The sequence below is a fragment of the Apodemus sylvaticus genome, chromosome 7, assembly GCF_947179515.1.
Source record: "Apodemus sylvaticus chromosome 7, mApoSyl1.1, whole genome shotgun sequence".
NCBI lineage: Eukaryota > Metazoa > Chordata > Mammalia > Rodentia > Muridae > Apodemus > Apodemus sylvaticus.
In genome coordinates, this window is record NC_067478.1 from 16,927,363 (window position 1) to 16,946,647 (window position 19,285).

The following is a 19,285-nucleotide window of genomic DNA, read 5'->3' on the forward strand; positions in this document are numbered from 1 at the left end:
CATATTTTGATTTTTTAAATTAGAAATATGAGTATCAATTATCTGTAAAAGTTAATTAAGTCCTCTAGAATCAACACCGTTATGTGGTAGAAGTAGAAATTGAGGACATCAAGAACAAATCTTTATAATTTGATGTACATAAAAATATAAAACTATTTTTAAGCCATTACTCTTTTGATGATACAAATAATAAATGTGCTTGTACATCTGAATGTTTCTATATAGCCTCTTTGGGATACAAACTTTATGTGCCTTGCCCCAAGGGGTCCTGTCCAGGCCCCTTTTTAAAGATTAAATTATAAATAGTATATTGTAGTTGTCTTCAGACATACCAGAAGAGGGCGTTAGATCTCACCACAGGTGGTTGTGAGCCACCATGTGGTCGCTGGGATTCGAGCTCTCATGCTCCATGAATGAGGACCTAGCCTTTAGCAGCTGAGCCATCTCTCCAGGCTTACAAACATAAAAATACAAGAGTCTAGCTCTTAGCACCCATGGCTGAAGCATGTCTCTTCAGCCTTTGGTTAACCTTTAAATATTTAAAGGACAGTAATTTAGAAAACATATCCTTTGAAATTTGAATTACATTTGTATAAATAATTAAAAAAATTAAGAATTAGCAGTATTAAAAATAGAACAATTTTAAGCAACTGTAAACTATGAGCTTTATATATATATATTTACTATTATTAAAAGATTGATTTTTAACATTTTAAAAATAGCTGCTATAGCACCCATGTGCTGAAGCAGGGGAAAACATAAAGGAATAGACGTATGATCTAATTATATAAACTTTAGTCCCATAGTTGATGTATAATTTATGGGATGTACATATAGAAATATAAAGTAAATTGCAACAACTTATTTTTGGATAACAATTATTAATTTTGCCTAAAAAGGCTTGCCATGTAATAGATCAACCATTAATAATAATTAATTTGATTGCTGCTTGAAGCAAGGAACAAATGAATGCGCCTGTGATTAAAAAAGGAGCTCCTGGGTCTGGGAAGACACCTCAGTAGTTGTGAAGAGAATCTGGGTTTATTCCCAGGACTCACAGCAGCAGGCTCACAACTGCTGGCAACTCCTGCTCTAGGAGAACTGACCCTTCCCCTCTGCAGGCATCCACAGGCCTGTAACGAACATACCCTTCATACAGATTTGTACATATACACATAGTTAAAAATTTAAATGTAGTTGCTTATACTATGAAATACTGAGATGATCCTCAATTATCTTTAAAATTATTTTTATTGTTAATTAATTACATTTCTTCAAGGACCACATATGATTGGCGTCCTTTTACATCTCTTTCATTTATTGATTTTTGTCCCCTTATATATTTTTCCTTGCAATTTATTTCTAGAGGAAAAGGATTTACTGGCTCTATAGTTTTATATATTCTAGATTTCACTGATTATACCCATGTGGTCTTGTTTAACATAGTTCTTTGTCCTTTACAATTTTGTAAACTTCAAATGTGTTGAAATTAGGGTATAAAATTTTTGGTGCATATAGCTTATAGTTGTATGCATAATGTTTATGTTTGTTTCTTGAGGAAATATCTATATCTGGGAAGTCCTGGGATTATAGGTGTGTGCTAGCATTCCTGGCCCTGCATTTTATCACAGGACATTAGTAGAGAATGCTGAGTCTTAGAGGTCACTGGTCTCTCTAGTACAGAGGTAAAAGGCATGGAAGTGCTCAGGGGTGGGTCCTGGAAGTCTATGTATTTGTGCACTCACTGAATGAAATGCATGTTGCTGTGTATCCTGTCTCACCACCCAGACAAAGTTTATCAGTTAAATTTTTGGTGATGGTGGTATTTATAACTCATTTCCAAGAAGCTTATGCACGTGGTCTTTGTTTATATAACTTGTGATTGCTACTCATAGCTGACTTGAGTGAAAGAGAAAGTTCAAGGGTATTTGTGTCCAGTTCTGAACCTATGATCTTAGCCAGCATAGTAATAGCCATTAACTTTTAAGCTATGCAAATACTAATTACATTTGTTATATGACAGAACATAGGACTTTTTACATTCTTGTTTGATTATAGGTAGGTCTACCAAAACTGGCCAGTGTCTGAGCATTTAAAAATTTTATTGCTACACTCAGTCCCCCTACTAGATCCTAGGTAGTAGACCTTATATCTTAGAATGGATATTTAATAGTAAATCTGTCTGTAACTCTGAAAGACTAGAGTTGTGTTTTCTCCTCTCAAGAAAAGCCCATTCTATGAAGAAGCATGACCGCCAGAACAAGGAAATGACAGTTAGCAACAAGTTCTCACTGTCCAGCAGATCAGTTTCAGCCCCCTTGGCTTGACCTTGTGGAGCTGCCCCTGCTCTGACTCTGTCCTGTCTGCCTACTCTTTAACCTTGCCTCTAACTGTTCCTCCAAGTAGTTACTCAATAAATTTGCTTGTGAAATAGAGACAGGACATAGAAAGATTTGGAGAGCATCAAAGGTCATTATCCTGTCCTGGGGTAGAGCTCAGAGAGAAAGCAACCAGGCCAGAGAACCAGCAAAGAACACTAAGTTGCCCAGTCTGCAGTTTTTATCTAATCAATAAGCTACCTCAGTAGGCGCTCACTTAACAGTGGATATTCCCCTCCTAGGGGATCTGCTATCTAAGCAGCTGTTTATTTGGGGCAGGGTGGGATTGGGAGTCAGGATTGATGCGTAAAAAAGTCCAGGACTTTTCAATGCCTGCCCTTGTTCTAAAGTAATGAATGACATGGAGACCCGGTATATATATGTATTTTTTTTTAAATTTATTTATTTATTATATGTAAGATCTCATTACGGATGGTCGTGAGCCACCATGTGGTTGCTGGGATTTGAACTCAGGACCTTCGGAAGAGCAGTCAGTGCTCTTAACCGCTGAGCCATCTCTCCAGCCCGAGATCCGGTATATTTATTAATAGCTCCTTGCACTGTAGCTGGGCAGGGTTCTCATCTGTTCTACCCTGACTCTGCTACTTCCCAGCCACATGGTGTTACCTGCCGTCTTGGTTTTGCCCTGGCGGTTCCTGCTCCGTTGGTGTCCTCCTCAGTTTGCCCTCATGACCCTCAGAGACCCTCTCACTGGGATCAGAAGTCCCTCCATATTCTCTCTGCCCAGATATTGGCTGATTAGCTCCTTATTAAGCAATCAGAGGCGATGAAAAACAATTTCTACACAATAAATATCAAGACTGCAGATACTTGACAGTGCCAACATCCGGACTGCAACCAGATCTCTGGACTCAGTAATCAGCATCTAAATAAATACACAGTGTACAACCCCCACCCCACCCCCCCATACACACACACATTGATGGCTCTCTCTTTTAGGAGATAAGAATTTAGGTCAGAGAGTTAACAGTTGTGAAAATGTCATGCATCTGTGTTTGAGAGAAAGGGGTGCTAAAAGAAAAGTTTGCCTTTATTTATTTATTTATTTATTTATTTATTTATTTATTTATTTATTTATTTAGACAGGGTTTCTCTGTGTAGCCCTGGCTGTCTTGGAACTCACTCTGTAGACCAGGCTGGCCTCGAACTCAGAGATCCGCCTGCCTCTGCCTCCCAAGTGCTGGGATTTAAGGCGTGCGCCATCACCCCCCCACCCCCACCCCCTAACCCCCCACCCTCCTACCTCCCCATCCCCCCAAGCCAAAAGTTTGCTTTTTAAAAATTGGTTTATATACTTTTTTCTGAGATACTGCCGAACTATGTGTCTCTAGCTGTCCTGGAACTCACTATGCAGACCAGGTCAGTCTTGAATGCACAGAGTTCCACCTATCTGTGCTTCCTGAGTGCTGAGATTAAAGGTGGGCACCACTACACTGGACTGAGAGATAGTTCTTTTAATGGCAGACAGTTGCCTGGCTTTTCTTCAGAGTTGTTTGCAAGAGAAACAGACTTGGGAGAGCAGCTAAAAGACTTGGTGTTATACTTTGACTCCACTCCTCCTTGAAGATAATTCTGTTTATTGTTAATATTTAAGATGGTGAACTGGTACAGGCTTTACTTCAGTGCAATGTCATGGGTCCAAGGACATAGTTCCAAGCAAGAAGGAACACAGATGATCTTGTTTGATAAATCCAGCCTCCTAAACTGTTCAGCATAGAATGACAAGGTAGATTGACATAGCTCTCCTGTGTAATATTTCCCATTCTGTTTCACTACTTTCAGCAGGAGGTTCAAAGTCAATCTGAATAAACCCCTACATAAGAGTTTTCTGCTTACTTTGGGGCTGGAAAGAACACTTGGTGTTCTTACAGAGAACCTGGATTCAGTTCTTAGCACCACGGGGTGACTTGCCCCTTCTTTAATATTCAGTACATATTGCTGTGTTTGTGTCTCAGTATACATGAAACATCTCTTGTAGGACACAATATTCTCTGAAGGGAAAGAGTCTTAAAACTACCTATTGATACATCTGGGGCAGAGCTCGCCATTTGTAAATTTACACTAAATGACTGGCAGTTGAACAAGTTACTACCGTGGAATATGGAAAGAAGCAGTGTGAGTTGTCGAAAACTCCCAATTGCTGGGACTGCAGGCATGCATCAGCACAGCCAGCACTCCAGAGGACTTCTGAGTCCTGTCATAGCAATCATTTGTTATGTGCTCTCTCTGGTCAGGATTGGGTCTAGGGCCACACACTATCAAGTCTTCATATAGATTCATACAGCTCTGATGTAGGAACATCATTGTATAAACCTACTGACACTCAGAGAGCTACCACCTTGGGTTATTGTCTGATAAGGTGCTGGGTTGTAATTTGAACCTTGGTATGTCTGGCATCAAAATCCACCTCCTCCCCCTCCCCCATTCCCAGTAAGCTACCTCTTTCTTCCCCCTTTTTTCCAGACCCATCCCTGGAAGGCCTGTGTGACACTGAGCATGCCCAGTTGGGGGAAGATGGGCAGCGGCCGCCGCGGTGCACTTCAACTACCTCATCTCAGTCTGAGCCTTCAGAGCAGCTTAGGCACCAAGGCAAGATCCTAGCATCTGAGGACCCCAAAAAGAAGCGAGCTCAGAAGCCCTCTCACATGAGAAGAAACATACGGTGAGCTGTGTTCTGGGTAAGGAGAATTAGGGAGAGTATTACTAGTAGTTATAACAAAAAATTAATCTGGCCAAGAATGTCCTTTCCAATGGAGAAAAGTGTCCAACTCTGAGCCATCATTAATAGTGCAGATGATACATGCAGTGACACATGCCTACAATACAGGCACTCAGGATGCTGAGGCAAGAGAATCATGAGTTCTAGACCAGTTAGATTACGTAAGGAGACCCTGTCTCAAAACAGCAACAACCACTACAAAAACAAAACCAACCCAAAGTAAAAACTCAGTAGTAAAGGGGCAGTTCAGACACACTGTTAAGCCCACAGAATGTAGGGAAGGTGTGTGTGTGTGTGTGTGTGTGTGTGTGTGTGTGTTTAGAGGGCAGCAGCGCTTAACCATTGAGAGGCCCTGTGTGGCAGTTTGATGATGGTGGGGTCCTCTGAGTTAGACTTTCTTCTTTTATGTCTCAAGACATAAAAGTTTAAACAGATCAATGAATAATAAGCAACAACAGAAATCTCTCATAAAACTGAGTCATTGTCCCCTTGGAATTCAATTTCAGATAGTTGGAGACTGACCCGAGAGGAGCTTTCTTAACCTAAAAGATAACTAAATATGACTTTCTTAACTTTCCAAATCCTCAACAACCATTCTTTTTGCCAAATAACAACTTGATCTATAAGAGAAGATAAATAACATCATTTTCCCCATTTGCTATATTTTGTTGTTCTTAGAGACAGGGTCTAACCCAGTAGCTCGGGCTGCCCTGGCATTGAACATGTGGTAATCTTCATACTGTAGTCTGTCGAGTGCTGGAATTACAAGTGTGGGCCACCAAGCTTGGCATTGCCCCACAGCTTTCAAAACATAATGGAAGCTGGCAGTGGTGGCACACGCCTGTGATCCCAGCACTTAGGAGGCAGAGGCAGACGGATTTCTAAGTTTGAAGCTAGCCTGGTCTACAGAGTGAGCTCTAGGACAGCCAGGGCTATACAGAGAAATCCTGTCTCAAAAAACAAAAAAACAAAAACCCCCAAACAACAACAAAAAAACATATAATGGAAATTTCAAAGTATTACTCTAAGCTTAGAAAATGATACAGAATCCCTATTACCCTGCTTAACAACTTTGTGTGTGTGTATGTGTGTGTGTACCCATATGTTGTGTATTTATGGCATAGTGCATGCACTAGAAAGTGTGTAGAAGCCACAGTAAGACATCAAATGTTTTCCTCTATTGCTTTCCACCTTACTGCTGCGAGACAGGATTTTCTATTGAATAGGACCTCATTTTGGCCAGAAGCTCTTAGGATCATCCTGTCACTGCCTCATAATAGTAGAGTTATAAACATATCCAGCCACTCCTGGCTTTTTACATGGGTGCTGAGAATTTGAACTTAAGTCTTTATGTGTACAGAACAAGTTCTCCTACCTACTGAGCTATCTCTCCCTCCATCTAATAGCAACACACACATTCTCTCTCTCCCTCCCTCCCTTCCTCCCTCCCTCCCTCTCTTTCTCTCTCTTCTCTTCTCTTCTCTCTCTCTCTCTCTCTCTCTCTCTCTCTCTCTCTCTCTCTCTCTCTCTCTCTCTCTCTCTCTCAAACCACACTATTTTATTTAACTCTTGGTCTTTTAGTTTGTGTGTGTGTGGGGGGGGAGGGGGTATGTGAGGTCAGGGAGGATGTTCAGTATCTTCCTCTTGCTTTCTATATTATACCCTTAAGACAGTCTCTCCCTGAACCTGGAGCTCCATGTTTTTCAAACAGCACAGGAGAAAAACCAGGCCTTTGCTGACCTGCTGACCAGCAAGCCCAAGCAGCCCTGTCTTTGTCCTACCCTGTCCCACCTGCTTGTCTACCTCACATGGCCAAGCCCAGCTTTTTAGGTGGGCGCTGAGAATTCTCACCCAGGTCTCCTGTGTGCACTGCAGCTGCTCTCACAACCCTCTCACCAACCGAGACATCTCCCTCCGCCTTTTATATGTGGTCAGATTGGTAGGGCTGTCTGTGAGGAGGACTAATGAGTGAAGTATGGTAGGTAATGCAGAACCATTTGAGCTTTACCCCAGTCCTTTTAGTTTGTTTGGTTTTTGTTTCCTGTTTGTTTGGATTCGCTTGGTTTTTGAGACAGGGTCTCCCTATGTAGCCCTGGCCGTCCTGGAACTCACTATGTAGTTCCATGGTGTGGAACTCAGGTCTGCCTGTCTCTGCCTCCTGAGTACTGAGATTAAAGGCTTACACAGCTACACCCAGCTACATTGCACAAATCTTAAGTTAACTGAAGGGACATCTCTTTTCAATGTTTAGAAAGCTACTCCGGGAGGATCAGTTGGAGCCCGTTACCAAAGCAGCACAGCAGGAAGAATTGGAAAGAAGAAAGCGCCTGGAGCTGCAGCGTAAAGAGTATGCAGCCCCCATTCCTACTGTCCCTTTGGAGTTCCTACCTGGTAAGCAACCTGCTGTCAGAAATGACCAAGAGTTCCAGGAGCTTGTAGAGACAGATCTGGATTTTAGCCTAGCAGGGATCCTGAGCCCTTTGCTTGTTGACAGCCTTCATAGTCAGAAAGGCTGTCATTCAGAAAGTGGAAGTAGATGAAAACACTCCAGGTAGTTTTATTGAGGCTTGTTGTTTTCCCTATAGCTTTAGATCTTAGAGTGCCAGGAGAACTTGGAAGGGAGACTGGGAGGTTTTTTTAGCTTCCCTCTGCTTCTCTTCTCAATGATCATTCCCATTAGAGCAGCAAAGGAGGACGGTGGGAAGCACTTGGAGAAATATACTTTGAGCTGAATGTGGCATTTTATTTGTTATTTTAATTTAATTTAGTTTTTTAATTTAATTTAGTTGGTGTATGTGTGCCTGTGTGCGTGCACATGAGTGTGTGTGTGTCTGTCTGTCTGTGTCTGTGTCTGTGTGTAGAGGCACATTTGTGAATCATTTGTAGAGGCTAGATGACAACTTGGAAAAATGGCTTTCTTCCTCTCTCATGTGGGTCCTGGTGATCACACTCAGGTCTCCAGGCTGTGCAGCAAGCACTTTACCTGCTGAACTACCTCACTGGCCCTCAATGTGTTCACTTCCATCTTTCTTTTTCCAGAGGAAATTGTCTTACGAGCTAGTGATGGTCCCCAACTCCCTCCTCGGGTCTTGGCCCAGGAAGTCATTTGTTTGGACAGTAGCAGTGGCAGTGAGGATGAAAAAAGCAGTCGAGACGGTAAGGTCAGGCCAGAGAGGCCTCCATCCACTTCCTCCTGGTCAGTGGTCATTTTTACATTTAGTCTCTCACTCATACCCTCCCTCCCTCCCTCCCTCCCTCCCTCCTTCCCTCCTCTTTTCCCTCTTTCTCTCTCTCTCTTTCTCTCTCTCTCTCTCTCTCTCTCTCTCTCTCTCTCTCTCTCTCCTCTCCCCCTCTCTCTCTCCCCTCCTCTCTGTCTCCCTCCCTCTCTCTCCTTCTCTTCTTCCCTCTCTCCCTCCTCTCCTTCCTTTTTAGTTGCTAGTGGTGGAGGTGTTAAGGTCTTACACTAGTCTAGCCTGGAACTCATAATAATCCCCCTGTCTCTCAGGGACGCATTGTACTACCACACCTGACTTGGAAATACTTTTGAAAAGTCCGGTTCTTGTTCATTTGGTTTGGAGTCTACCTCTAGCACATGTACCTGTGTTAACTTAGCTTACCTTGTATCTGAAAGAAAGGCACTTTAAAGACATTTCTTTTGTAAGTGGTGACAAGTTTTAGCTAACTACCTGTCTCTTTCACTCTGACAAACCATAGTACTCTGCTCCTTTGATTTTTTTTCCCCCTTCCCTGACTCAGAGGTGATTGAACTGAGTTCTGGAGAGGAGGATACTCTACACATTGTGGACAGCAGTGAGTCTGTCAGTGAGGAGGACGAGGAAGAGGAGAAGGGAGGCACCCATGTGAATGACGCCTTAAACCAGCATGACGCTCTTGGGCGGGTCCTTGTCAACCTGAATCACCCTCCAGAGGAGGAGAATGTCTTCCTGGCCCCACAGTTGGCACGGGCCGTGAAACCTCATCAGGTGCAGCCAGTCTCGATCCTACTCTTGTTCCCTTTTTCTTGCTGCAAACATTGCCTGTTTCTGGTTATTAGTATTATAGCCTGTAACGTACTTGTCTGATCCCAGGAGTGACTGTTGGGAAACCCTGACCCAGTTGATGTTTGAAGAGTCCTTTGAGTATGAACATAGTGGGAGGAGAAAGAGATAAGCCTCGCGCCAGCCCTGTCAGGTGGAAATCTCTGTAGGAACTGGAGTGAGGCCTAGCTGTTAGGACGCACACTGTTCTTGTAGAGGACTCAGGTGGAGTCTCTGGAACTCCAGTTCCAAGACCTCTGGTGCCTCTTGATATCCACGGGGTCCTGTATACACATGGTACACATACACACATGTACTCAGGCACACACACACACACAATGACATAGATACTAAAAATGTCACTTACTACATCTTGGTTCTGATGAATCAACAAGGAAAACCTTGAGAGATAGAGATTCAAAAGACATAAGAAAGTCAGACTTTAGGAAATATCTGAAAATTGAGAACATAATAGTTTGTATTGATCCAGTGCTTGGAACTAGGACCAGTGAGTGAACACCCACACAGTCAGAGATTGACTCAGTTTTAGAACTTCCCACAGCAAGAACTATTGGGTTACCTAGAGGAGGCACCCCTCAAGCACAGAGCAGCCAGGATGATTGAAAGACCTTGTCAGGAGTTTGATACTGAAGACTCTTTAACTCCTATGGGACCTTATATAAGGTCAGTGCTATTTTATGTATCACCAAGATGACTGACACTAGCCAGAGTGACAAACTTGTGTAGACCAGTCAGGCTATAGGGAAACCTCCATCTTCACTCCTACCAGCATTTGATATAAGTGCATGCTTATTTACTGACCATCCCAAGTGAGTAAAACTAGGTAGCCCTGATTTCTGGTAGTGTTTCTAACGTTTATGTGGTTTGTTTCTTGTCAGATTGGTGGGATCCGGTTCCTATATGACAACCTAGTGGAGTCCTTAGAAAGGTTTAAGACCAGTAGTGGCTTTGGCTGTATCCTGGCCCATAGCATGGGGCTGGGGAAAACACTACAAGTGATCTCCTTCATTGATGTCCTTTTCCGCCATACGCCAGCCAAAACAGTCCTTGCCATTGTGCCGGTAAGAACTCTTAACTCACCCTCTGAACATCTTTGGGTACCTAAAAATGTGTTGAGTTTAACTGTGTGTGTGTGTGTGTGTGTGTGTGTGTGTGTATGTGTGTGTGTGTGTGTGTGTGTGTGTGTGTGTGTGTGTGTGTGTGTGTGTGTGTATGTGTGTGTGTGTGTGTATGTGTGTGTGCCTGCCTGCCTGTCTGCCTGCCTGCCTGCCTGTCTGTGTGTTTGTGTGTGTTGGGGGTGAGGGGCAGTTTTGTCTAATGGTAAAAATGATGATGGCCTGAATTCCAGTCTGGCAATCTGCATAGTGGCGGGAGAGTAGAGGACTGGTTCCCACAGGTTGTCCTCTGACCTTCACATGTACATATACAAAATAAATAAAAATATTTTTAAAAAGAGAGAAAGAAAAAGCCACCTCTTTTGGGCTTGTCATAGGTGAACACTCTTCAGAATTGGTTGGCAGAGTTCAACATGTGGCTCCCGGCTCCTGAAGCCCTCCCAGCCGACAGCAAGCCTGAAGAAATCCAGCCTCGGTTCTTTAAAGTTCATATCTTGAATGATGAACACAAGTAGGTGGCCTGCCTGTCCTCTCTGTCATGTTCATTTTAGACTTCTCTGGGACTATTGAAGTATGTGTCTGTGTCTTCCCAGATTTGCTTTCTTGATGTCTCTCTCTCTCTGTTTTTGTTCACCCCTCACTCCTGGCACATACAGTTGAGTACAGTCAGATCTATACAGCCTGGGCAGAGTGAAGTTCTCAGTTCTGCTCTAGGATGCTTTTCTATCATGAAACATCTGCAGTCTAGACACATTTTCTCTTACATATTGCTTTTAATGTTGCCTAATCTGCATCTCTATCACTGAGTAGGGGAAAGGCCTACCTATATCAGCATTACACAGTGAACCCATCAAAGTCAGAGACTCTGAGTGGCCCAGCAGGTGCTCGATCCCTGCTCTCATTCATCAGGTTTTAGTTAGTGCTCAGGTGTGAGGAGAGGTACTGCCAAGGGGCTTTGCTTCTCCCTTGTCTTTGCCCTCGTACTCTTTTGTTTTCTTTTGTTTTAATACTGAATCCTGGTAGATGAACAGTGGGTGGAGTGTTGTCTTTCTTGCCACGGCTTGTGTTTACCACGGGAAATCCCTGAACTGCTTTCTGGAATGCTGTCTTGTGGGTATATGTGTAAGGGCTTGGCATTTCCTTTTGCCCTCTTCCATAGAATTACTGATTCTCGTTGTTTAGCAGTCATCAATGATCCAGTCCAGGAAAAAGAAGTATTTCTAGGATACTAGAAAAGTTTTTGGTTAGCTAATCTACCTTGTGCTTTCTGCCAAATGAAATCTTCGCCAATAAAACACCCCAGATAGAAATCAATGCAGCTTTGATAAAAAAAAAAAAATTCTTACTGATTAGCAGCTGAAACAACAACATTTTCTTTCTATTTTCCTTTTTTAAAAATGAAAAGCCAACTTTATAGAACAGTTTGTAACTCACACAGTTCTCCCTCCTACAGGACGGTGGCATCCCGTGCTAAAGTGACGGCTGATTGGGTTTCAGAGGGTGGAGTGCTGCTGATGGGATATGAAATGTACAGACTGCTCACTCTGAAGAAGTCCTTAGCCTCAAGCAGACCCAAGAAAACCAAGAAACGCTCTCACCCTGTCATCATTGATCTGGATGAAGAAGACCGACAGCAGGAGTTCCGGAGAGGTGGGTGGCTCATCCCGGGGATGCTCCTGGAGATGGCAGGGCAGAAGAGGCCACGGGTACCAGTTAGGTTTGAAATGGAGTGTTAACATAAACCAGCTTGCGGGGTGGAACAACCTTTCCAGCCTTTCAGAAAGGACTGCATTTTCTAGAAGCCACACCTGGGCTCAAAGGACACACCCTGGCTTTGTGTCCACGGAAAGTAACCACTGTCATTACCAGTTCATAGAGATGTTGTGAGAAAGTATTAAGAAACATAAGTTTTTTTTCTAATAAGGGCTGGACATGATGGTGTACATATTTAAATCTTCAGCACCTGAGAGGCATAGTCAGGCAGATCTCTCTGAGTTTGAGGCCATCTCTTTTCACATAGTAAGTTCCAGGCCATCCAGGGCTATATAGAGGCCGTCTCAAAACAAAACAAAACAAACAAAAAACCCTCTAAAGCTAATATAAAGTCAGAAGAGTAGTGATATTTGTGAATTTATGAAAAGGAATAATCTCAGTTGGCTGTTCATAGTTTTATTCTATCTTTTAAAAAGACTTTATGGCTCTAGAGATGGCTCAGCAGTTAAGAGCACTTGTTCTTCTAGAGGACGCAGTTTTCCCCAGCACCTATATGATGGTTTACAATTGTCTATAACTCAAGTTTCAGGAGATCCAATGCCTACTTCTGACCCCTACAGGCACCAAGTATGCACATGGTATACAACATATACATTCAAACACTCACAAACATACACAAATAAAATGAATAATCTAGTAAAATAAAACACATACACACACACACACACACACATACACACACACACACACACACACACACACACACGTTGATGATTCTTTGAGAATTTCATACAGTGTATTTTAATCATCATCACTCTCTTCCACCTCCCCCCAGACCCTCCCTCTCCAGAGCCCTTACCTCCCTACCTTATCCCTGCCACTCAAAATCAGTTTATGTTTTCTTGGGAGTGTGTGTGATGGACCTTCCAGAGGTGATATCATTAAAGAAAACTGACTGTCCGTCTCCCAGCAGCCCCCAGATACCAGTAGCACCTAAGCTAATGTTGGCACTCCTGCCTGCCTTTTCTCCTCTCTGCTGAGATTCTGCCTGGCCTGAACTTGCCTGGGCTTTTCATACTATCACATGAACTGCCAGTCCCTATGTTCGATGCTCTGTTGCATCCAGAAAACAGATTTCTTAAAGTTATTTACCATCTCTGCCTCTTAACAATCTTTCTACCCTTTCTTCCACAAAGATCCGTGGGTGGTGGAGGGGATGGATATTTTATTTGTGGTTGAACACTACAGTGTTTTACTCTGCATGTTGACCCATTGTGGGTCTCTGTGTTAGTTGCCCTCTGCTAGGAGAAGGCTCTCTGATGAGGAATGAGAGGTGTACTGACCCACTCTATTTTTAAAGAGCCTTTGTTCATTGAAAGTTTTCAAGGACTTAGAAACCATTCATTTTGTAAGTCTTCATTCTGTGGTATGTCTGTCCTGGGCTTGCTTCTGTGGCAGGGTGAACGTGCCTTTTACAGTGACCGGTGAGTGACTGGGACCTTGTCCTTAACCAGCCCCTGCCAGCCAGCCTTCAGAAGGACCCCACATGCTGGATGACAAGAGCCCAAGTGTCTAAGTCATTCCTATGGGCTTTATCTAGACATATTTTTAATGCTACACTCACAGTTTGTGTAGGATTCCTCACTCCAGTCCCTGTCCCCCAATTAATTGATTTAAGCCCCAGGATTGATTTTAGCTTGAAAAGGAAAATTTTTAAAGTGAATAAGTAAAGTAAGGAAAGGAATGGGGGATAAGAAGATATTAAGGCAAGAGCCAGTGGCTACTTTAGCCTCACATAGAACACGTAGACGCTTATCTGGCTGCTTCCCTTTTGTCTCTGGGGGCTGACTCTTGCTCCCCTGCTTCCTTCATTTCTTCTGTCTCTTCCAGGGCTCTCCCTACTTCTCATATTATTGACTAAGAGCAGGCCCTCTCACCCTCTGACTCCGGATCCTCTTCCCTCCTTAGAGTTTGAGAAGGCCTTATGCCGCCCTGGTCCTGATGTGGTGATCTGTGACGAGGGACACCGCATCAAAAATTGCCAAGCCAGCACCTCACAGGCTCTGAAGAACATACGTTCTCGTCGGCGGGTAGTGTTGACTGGCTACCCTCTACAGAACAACCTCATTGAGTACTGGTGCATGGTGGACTTTGTGCGCCCTGATTTCCTTGGTACTCGTCAGGAGTTTAGCAACATGTTTGAACGCCCTATCCTAAACGGACAGTGTATTGACAGCACACCTCAGGATGTCCGCCTCATGCGCTACCGGAGCCATGTTTTGCACAGCCTCTTGGAGGGCTTTGTGCAGAGGTGAGGCCTTGTTTTCTGAATCTTTCTATGGGTAGTGGGCATGCCAAAGCTCTTCTGAAGGGGAAATGTTACCACTAGAGGACCCTTCCTAATGAAGATGCAAGAAAACTGAGTGACTAGCAGATGGTGGGTGTACTGTTGATTGTCTCGGGAAGTTTAGCCTATAAGCTCTTCACTCAAAAGTTGTCTCTGTTGAATGTGATGGCACATGTCTCCTAGCACTCAGGAGGCTAAGGTAGGTGAGGCTGAGGCCAGTGAACTCAAGATAGTGCCATCTAAAGTTGTTGAAAATATCTGTTTTAACTTGTGTTTAAAAAAGGAATGAGCCAGCCGGGCAGTGGTGGCGCACGCCTGTAATCCCAGCACTCTGGGAGCAGAGGCAGGCGGATTTCTGAGTTCGAGGCCAGCCTGGTCTCCAGAGTGAGTTCCAGGACAGCCAGGGCTACACAGAGAAACCCTGCATCAAAAAATACCCCCCCCCCCACACACACACAAAAAAAAAGAAAAACAATTAAAAAAAAAAGGAATGAGCCAACATTCTACTGAATTTGATAAAAAAAAATAAATAAATACGATTCCAGAATATTGCTTTACCAGTTATAGCACCCCAGTTGATGTGGTGTAGGCTGACCTAAAGCAGCTCCTCATTTCCTCCTGGTAAGAATACAAATGTGGAGAAAACTCAGAGAGGAATCCCTGAATTTGGGCAAGAACCCAGAGTTCCTTTGGCCTTACCTTTGGCGTTACCCCGTTAGTTATGACTCGGGACAGAGTCACTTTGTCTGTACCATTCTGCTCCAACACAAGGATGCATTGCATGTCAAAAGATCTCCAGGAAATGGTGTGTCAGGAATATAAGGCTTTGTTTACATCCTCAATTAACCCTAGCCTCAGTCCCTGGGCGTGCCTCCTGGGCCACTTCTGACCTCTGCCTCTGTAGGAGAGGCCACACTGTGCTGAAGATTCACCTCCCTGCCAAAGAAGAGAATGTGATCCTGGTGCGGCTTTCTCAGATCCAGAGGGATTTGTACACACAATTCATGGACCGCTTCCGGGATTGTGGGAGCAGTGGCTGGTTGGGGCTGAATCCTCTGAAGGCTTTCTGTGTATGCTGCAAGGTGAGTGGGGCCCTCTGGGAATGGATGGAAAGTGAAGGAAGACTAAAGCCTAATGGCTGCCCTCATTCACAGCAGTACTGGAAAATACTGGAGTGTTTTCGGGGGTTCCAAACAAAACATGCTGATTATATGCCACAGAACTTCTTGGGGTACTGCCCACATAAAATGCTCAGTGCTTCTGTTTTGTGCCGAACCCCAGAAGCCATCCTTTCTTACTGACTTTTTATCTTGGAAAAAAAGGGTGGTAGAGGACCATTGTGGGATGGAGGGTTTTTTTTTTCTGCTGACTGAGGCTGGACCTATTGGCGTATGTATGCCTGTAGTGCTAACATTCAGGAGGCTGAGGTAGGGTGTAGTGATTTGGGACAGCTTGGACTCCATAGGGAGATACTGCCTCCAAAAAGTAGAAAACAAAAAAAGTTATACAAAGTACCTTTTATTTAGTCTGTATTTAATAGGTTGAGATCTTTCTCATTTCTGTATTGATCCTATTTCTTTGCCTTAGTGTCTCTGGTTATATTCTTAGAAGATCTGTTAGGTATTGTTCCCGATTCACCACTACTTCAGTAAGTTGGCTGTAGATGTATCTCTGGGATCAGGTGGGGTTTCTTCATTCATTCATTCGTTCATTCATTCATTCAGCCATCTATTCATTTAGAATCTTATTATATAGTCCAGACTGTGTTGAAACTCAGATCCTCCTGCCTCAGCATCCTGAATGTGGGGAATACTGGTTCATGCCACCACAACTGGCAATAGATAGGGTTTCAAAATATCTTTTCTCTTTCTAAACAGAGTTCTACCATATTGTCTTGACTGGCCTTAAACTCTCAGCAGTCCTCTTGTCTTCCAAGTATCATGACACATAGCTTTCAAAATACTGCTTTTGTAGCCACTGCCCTGCCCAGAGCCAAGAAACCAAAGCAGAAGTGTTCTTTGGCTGATGTTCTGGGTTATGGTAGCCGTCCTTCTTTCTCCTTTGCCAGGAATCTCAGCTTTTACTAGGAGTTGTTCCTAGGGAGGGATTCCTTTTGTTTTGTTTCTTTTTCTTTTATCTTTCTTTTTTTGTTGTTGTTTTTGTTTTTGTTTTTGTTTTATTTTGGTTTTTTGGATTTGGTTTTTTCAAGACAGGGCTTCTCTGTGGAGCTCTGGCTGTCCTGGAACTTACTCTGTAGACCAGGCTGGCCTCAAACTCAGAAATCCGCCTGCTTCTGCCTCCCAGAATGCTGGTATTACAGGCGTGCACCACCCGACTTCATTTTGTTTTGTATAGTAGCTGAATGTAGCCACACAATGAAAACAAAGCATTCTTTACCTGTTTGAGTTAAGAATGAAATGCTAGTAACACAGCCCTTTTGATAATATGCCAAATACAATTGCACTACCTGTTCATGTGTCATGGTCATCAAAACTGGCAGTGAAACACGCGCTCTTTTGACTAGGAGAGATATATTTGGGGGTATACAGTGGGAGCTGTAGAAGCTGTTGATTTGAGGATGTCTCCATAGTCCTTGGGACACCCTTGGGAAGCCCTCTGCTCTATGCCTTTCCTCTGTTGACCTGTAGATCTGGAACCACCCTGATGTGCTGTATGAGGCCCTCCAGAAGGAGAGCCTAGCCAACGAGCAGGACCTGGATGTGGAGGACCTCAGCTCAGCGGGGACCAGTGCCCGCTGCCCACCGCATGGCCCGAAAGTCAAGGGGGAAGATAGTGCCTTGCCTGCCTCCTTGGGAGAAGCAACCAACAGCAAGTTCCTGCAGGGAGTCGGCTTTAACCCTTTCCAGGAACGGGGCAATAACATTGTTACATATGAATGGGTGAGTCAAGCAGAGCTTTCAGTAGCCAGAGCTGCTTCTGAGGAGCTTGGGGAGAGGATAGTTTACACACTCACTGCACTGAGGGGCCTGTACAAAGGATCCTAAAGGTAGTTGCCAGGCCACTGCCTTAGAGAAGACAAGTTTATTTCTACCCACCCAGCCTTGGATCTGCCCTAATCTTCCCTGCTTCTTTTTTGCAGGCCAAGGATCTTCTGACTAATTATCAGACTGGAGTCCTGGAGAACTCTCCCAAGATGGTACTTCTTTTCCACCTGATTGAAGAAAGTGTGAAGCTTGGGGACAAGATTCTTGTCTTCAGGTAAGAAGATGCTTGCTTCTATAGGAACGATGTGTGCAGCTTCTACAGTGCCACCATCGAGTCATGCTTACCCTTGGCCTTTTCCAGTGCTCTGTAACTAAGCACTTGTCGTTAGGGCTTTCTACATTCCAGCACCTAACCCAGGCAGCACCTAACCCAGGCAGCACCTAACCCAGGCAGTGCCTAACCCAGACTCTTTCTCTTGCCCACAGAAAAAATTTAAAACTGTGTGGTGACATTCCAGATCATATTCTAGATATTTTAGTTAGTCCTTCAGACAGTGGCCCAGACCAAACCTGGCTAGCTTTTATTTTATTTTTTTTTTTATCATTTTATCTATATACTTACTTTGTTTATGTTTAATTTTTTCATTTTATTTTACTTTAAATTTGTGGTGCTAGGAGGTCCCTGGGACCTCATTCAAACTAGGCAAGCACTCTGGGCGTGGCAGAAAAGGCCTTTATGTGCTAGGTGTCTTGTCAACCCTCTTTAGGCTTTTGAGACAGGGTTTCAATAGCCAGGCTGGTTTGAGTGCCTGACTCTTCCATCTGCATTTGCCAAATAGTGGGATTATAGGTATATGCCACCACCCTTGGCATTGCTTTTTAAAAGTTTGGGAGAGTCTCATTAAGTTGTTTAGGCTGAGTTTGAATTTACTCTGAATTTATATTATTCTTGTTTCAGCCTTCCACAAAGGTGATTTCCAAGCCCAACTAGGCATACTTTTTTTTAAAAAAAAAAAAACACTTTTAGTCTTGTAAAAAGAAATACAAAGAATAAACAGTATTTGTAGGGTGTGGTGACCTTTAATCCCAACACTTGGGAGACATAGGCAGGTGGATCTCTGTGAGTTCTAGGACAGCTTGCTCTACATAGTGTGTTCTAGCACCACCAAGACTATGTAGAGAAACCCTGTCTCAAAAAAACAAAATAAAACCAAACATACAGCAAACAAACAAAAGGACCTATATGCGGGCTATAAAACCTAAAGTGGGCTGGGCGGTGGTGGCGCACACCTGTAATCCCAGCACTTGGGAGGCAGAGGCAGGCGGATTTCTGAGTTTGAGGCCAGCCTGGTCTACAGAGTGAGTTCCAGGACAGCCAGGGCTACACAGAGAAACCCTGTCTGGAAAAACCCAAATCCAAAAAAAAAAAAAAAAAAACCAAAAAAACAAAAAAACCTAAAGTGTTTTCTGTTTTGCCCTTTATAGAGTATATTTGCTGATCCTTCTTTCTCCCACTCTGCCCTTTTTAAAATGAGGTTTTATATATAAGGCCGAGTTAGTGATGTGATTTTTTTTTTTGCCAGCATCAATCTGGCTGGGCCTTTGCATCTCATCAAGAAAGGAAACAGGCATAAAGCAAATTGCATTTGGCTACAATTTGTCCTAGTATTCCCCAAGGACCCTGGTTTGGGAGCATCAGGTGAGGGCTTCCACATGTGACAGTTGGTAGTGAGTCAAGCTTGCTCCCCTGATTTCCATAATTCCTTCCTTCCTTCCTTCCTTCCTTCCTTCCTTCCTTCCTTCCTTCCTTCCTTCCTTCCTAGTACACTGTCACTGTCTTCAGACACACCAGAAGAGAGCATCGGATCCCATTACAGATGGTTGTGAGCTACTGTGTAGTTGCTGGGAATTGGACTCAAGACTAACTCAAGACCTCTAAAGTGCAGTCAGTGCTCTTAACCACTGAGCCATCTCTCCATCCCTTCATAA

General features: G+C 43.6%; 1 protein-coding gene across 1 annotated transcript in view; it reads left to right on the forward strand.

Moving 5' to 3' along the window:
• The window catches only part of Rad54l2 (RAD54 like 2), a 97,188-nt gene that overhangs the window by 58,046 nt on the left and 19,857 nt on the right, over positions 1 to 19,285 (forward strand). The window contains exons 3-13 of the mRNA XM_052187394.1: positions 4,863 to 5,061; positions 7,370 to 7,509; positions 8,158 to 8,274; positions 8,875 to 9,101; positions 10,055 to 10,237; positions 10,669 to 10,802; positions 11,745 to 11,941; positions 13,973 to 14,315; positions 15,256 to 15,433; positions 17,000 to 17,251; positions 17,452 to 17,570. Coding sequence (XP_052043354.1) covers positions 4,863 to 5,061; positions 7,370 to 7,509; positions 8,158 to 8,274; positions 8,875 to 9,101; positions 10,055 to 10,237; positions 10,669 to 10,802; positions 11,745 to 11,941; positions 13,973 to 14,315; positions 15,256 to 15,433; positions 17,000 to 17,251; positions 17,452 to 17,570 — 2,089 coding nt within the window. The remainder of the gene's footprint in view (positions 1 to 4,862; positions 5,062 to 7,369; positions 7,510 to 8,157; positions 8,275 to 8,874; positions 9,102 to 10,054; positions 10,238 to 10,668; positions 10,803 to 11,744; positions 11,942 to 13,972; positions 14,316 to 15,255; positions 15,434 to 16,999; positions 17,252 to 17,451; positions 17,571 to 19,285) is intronic.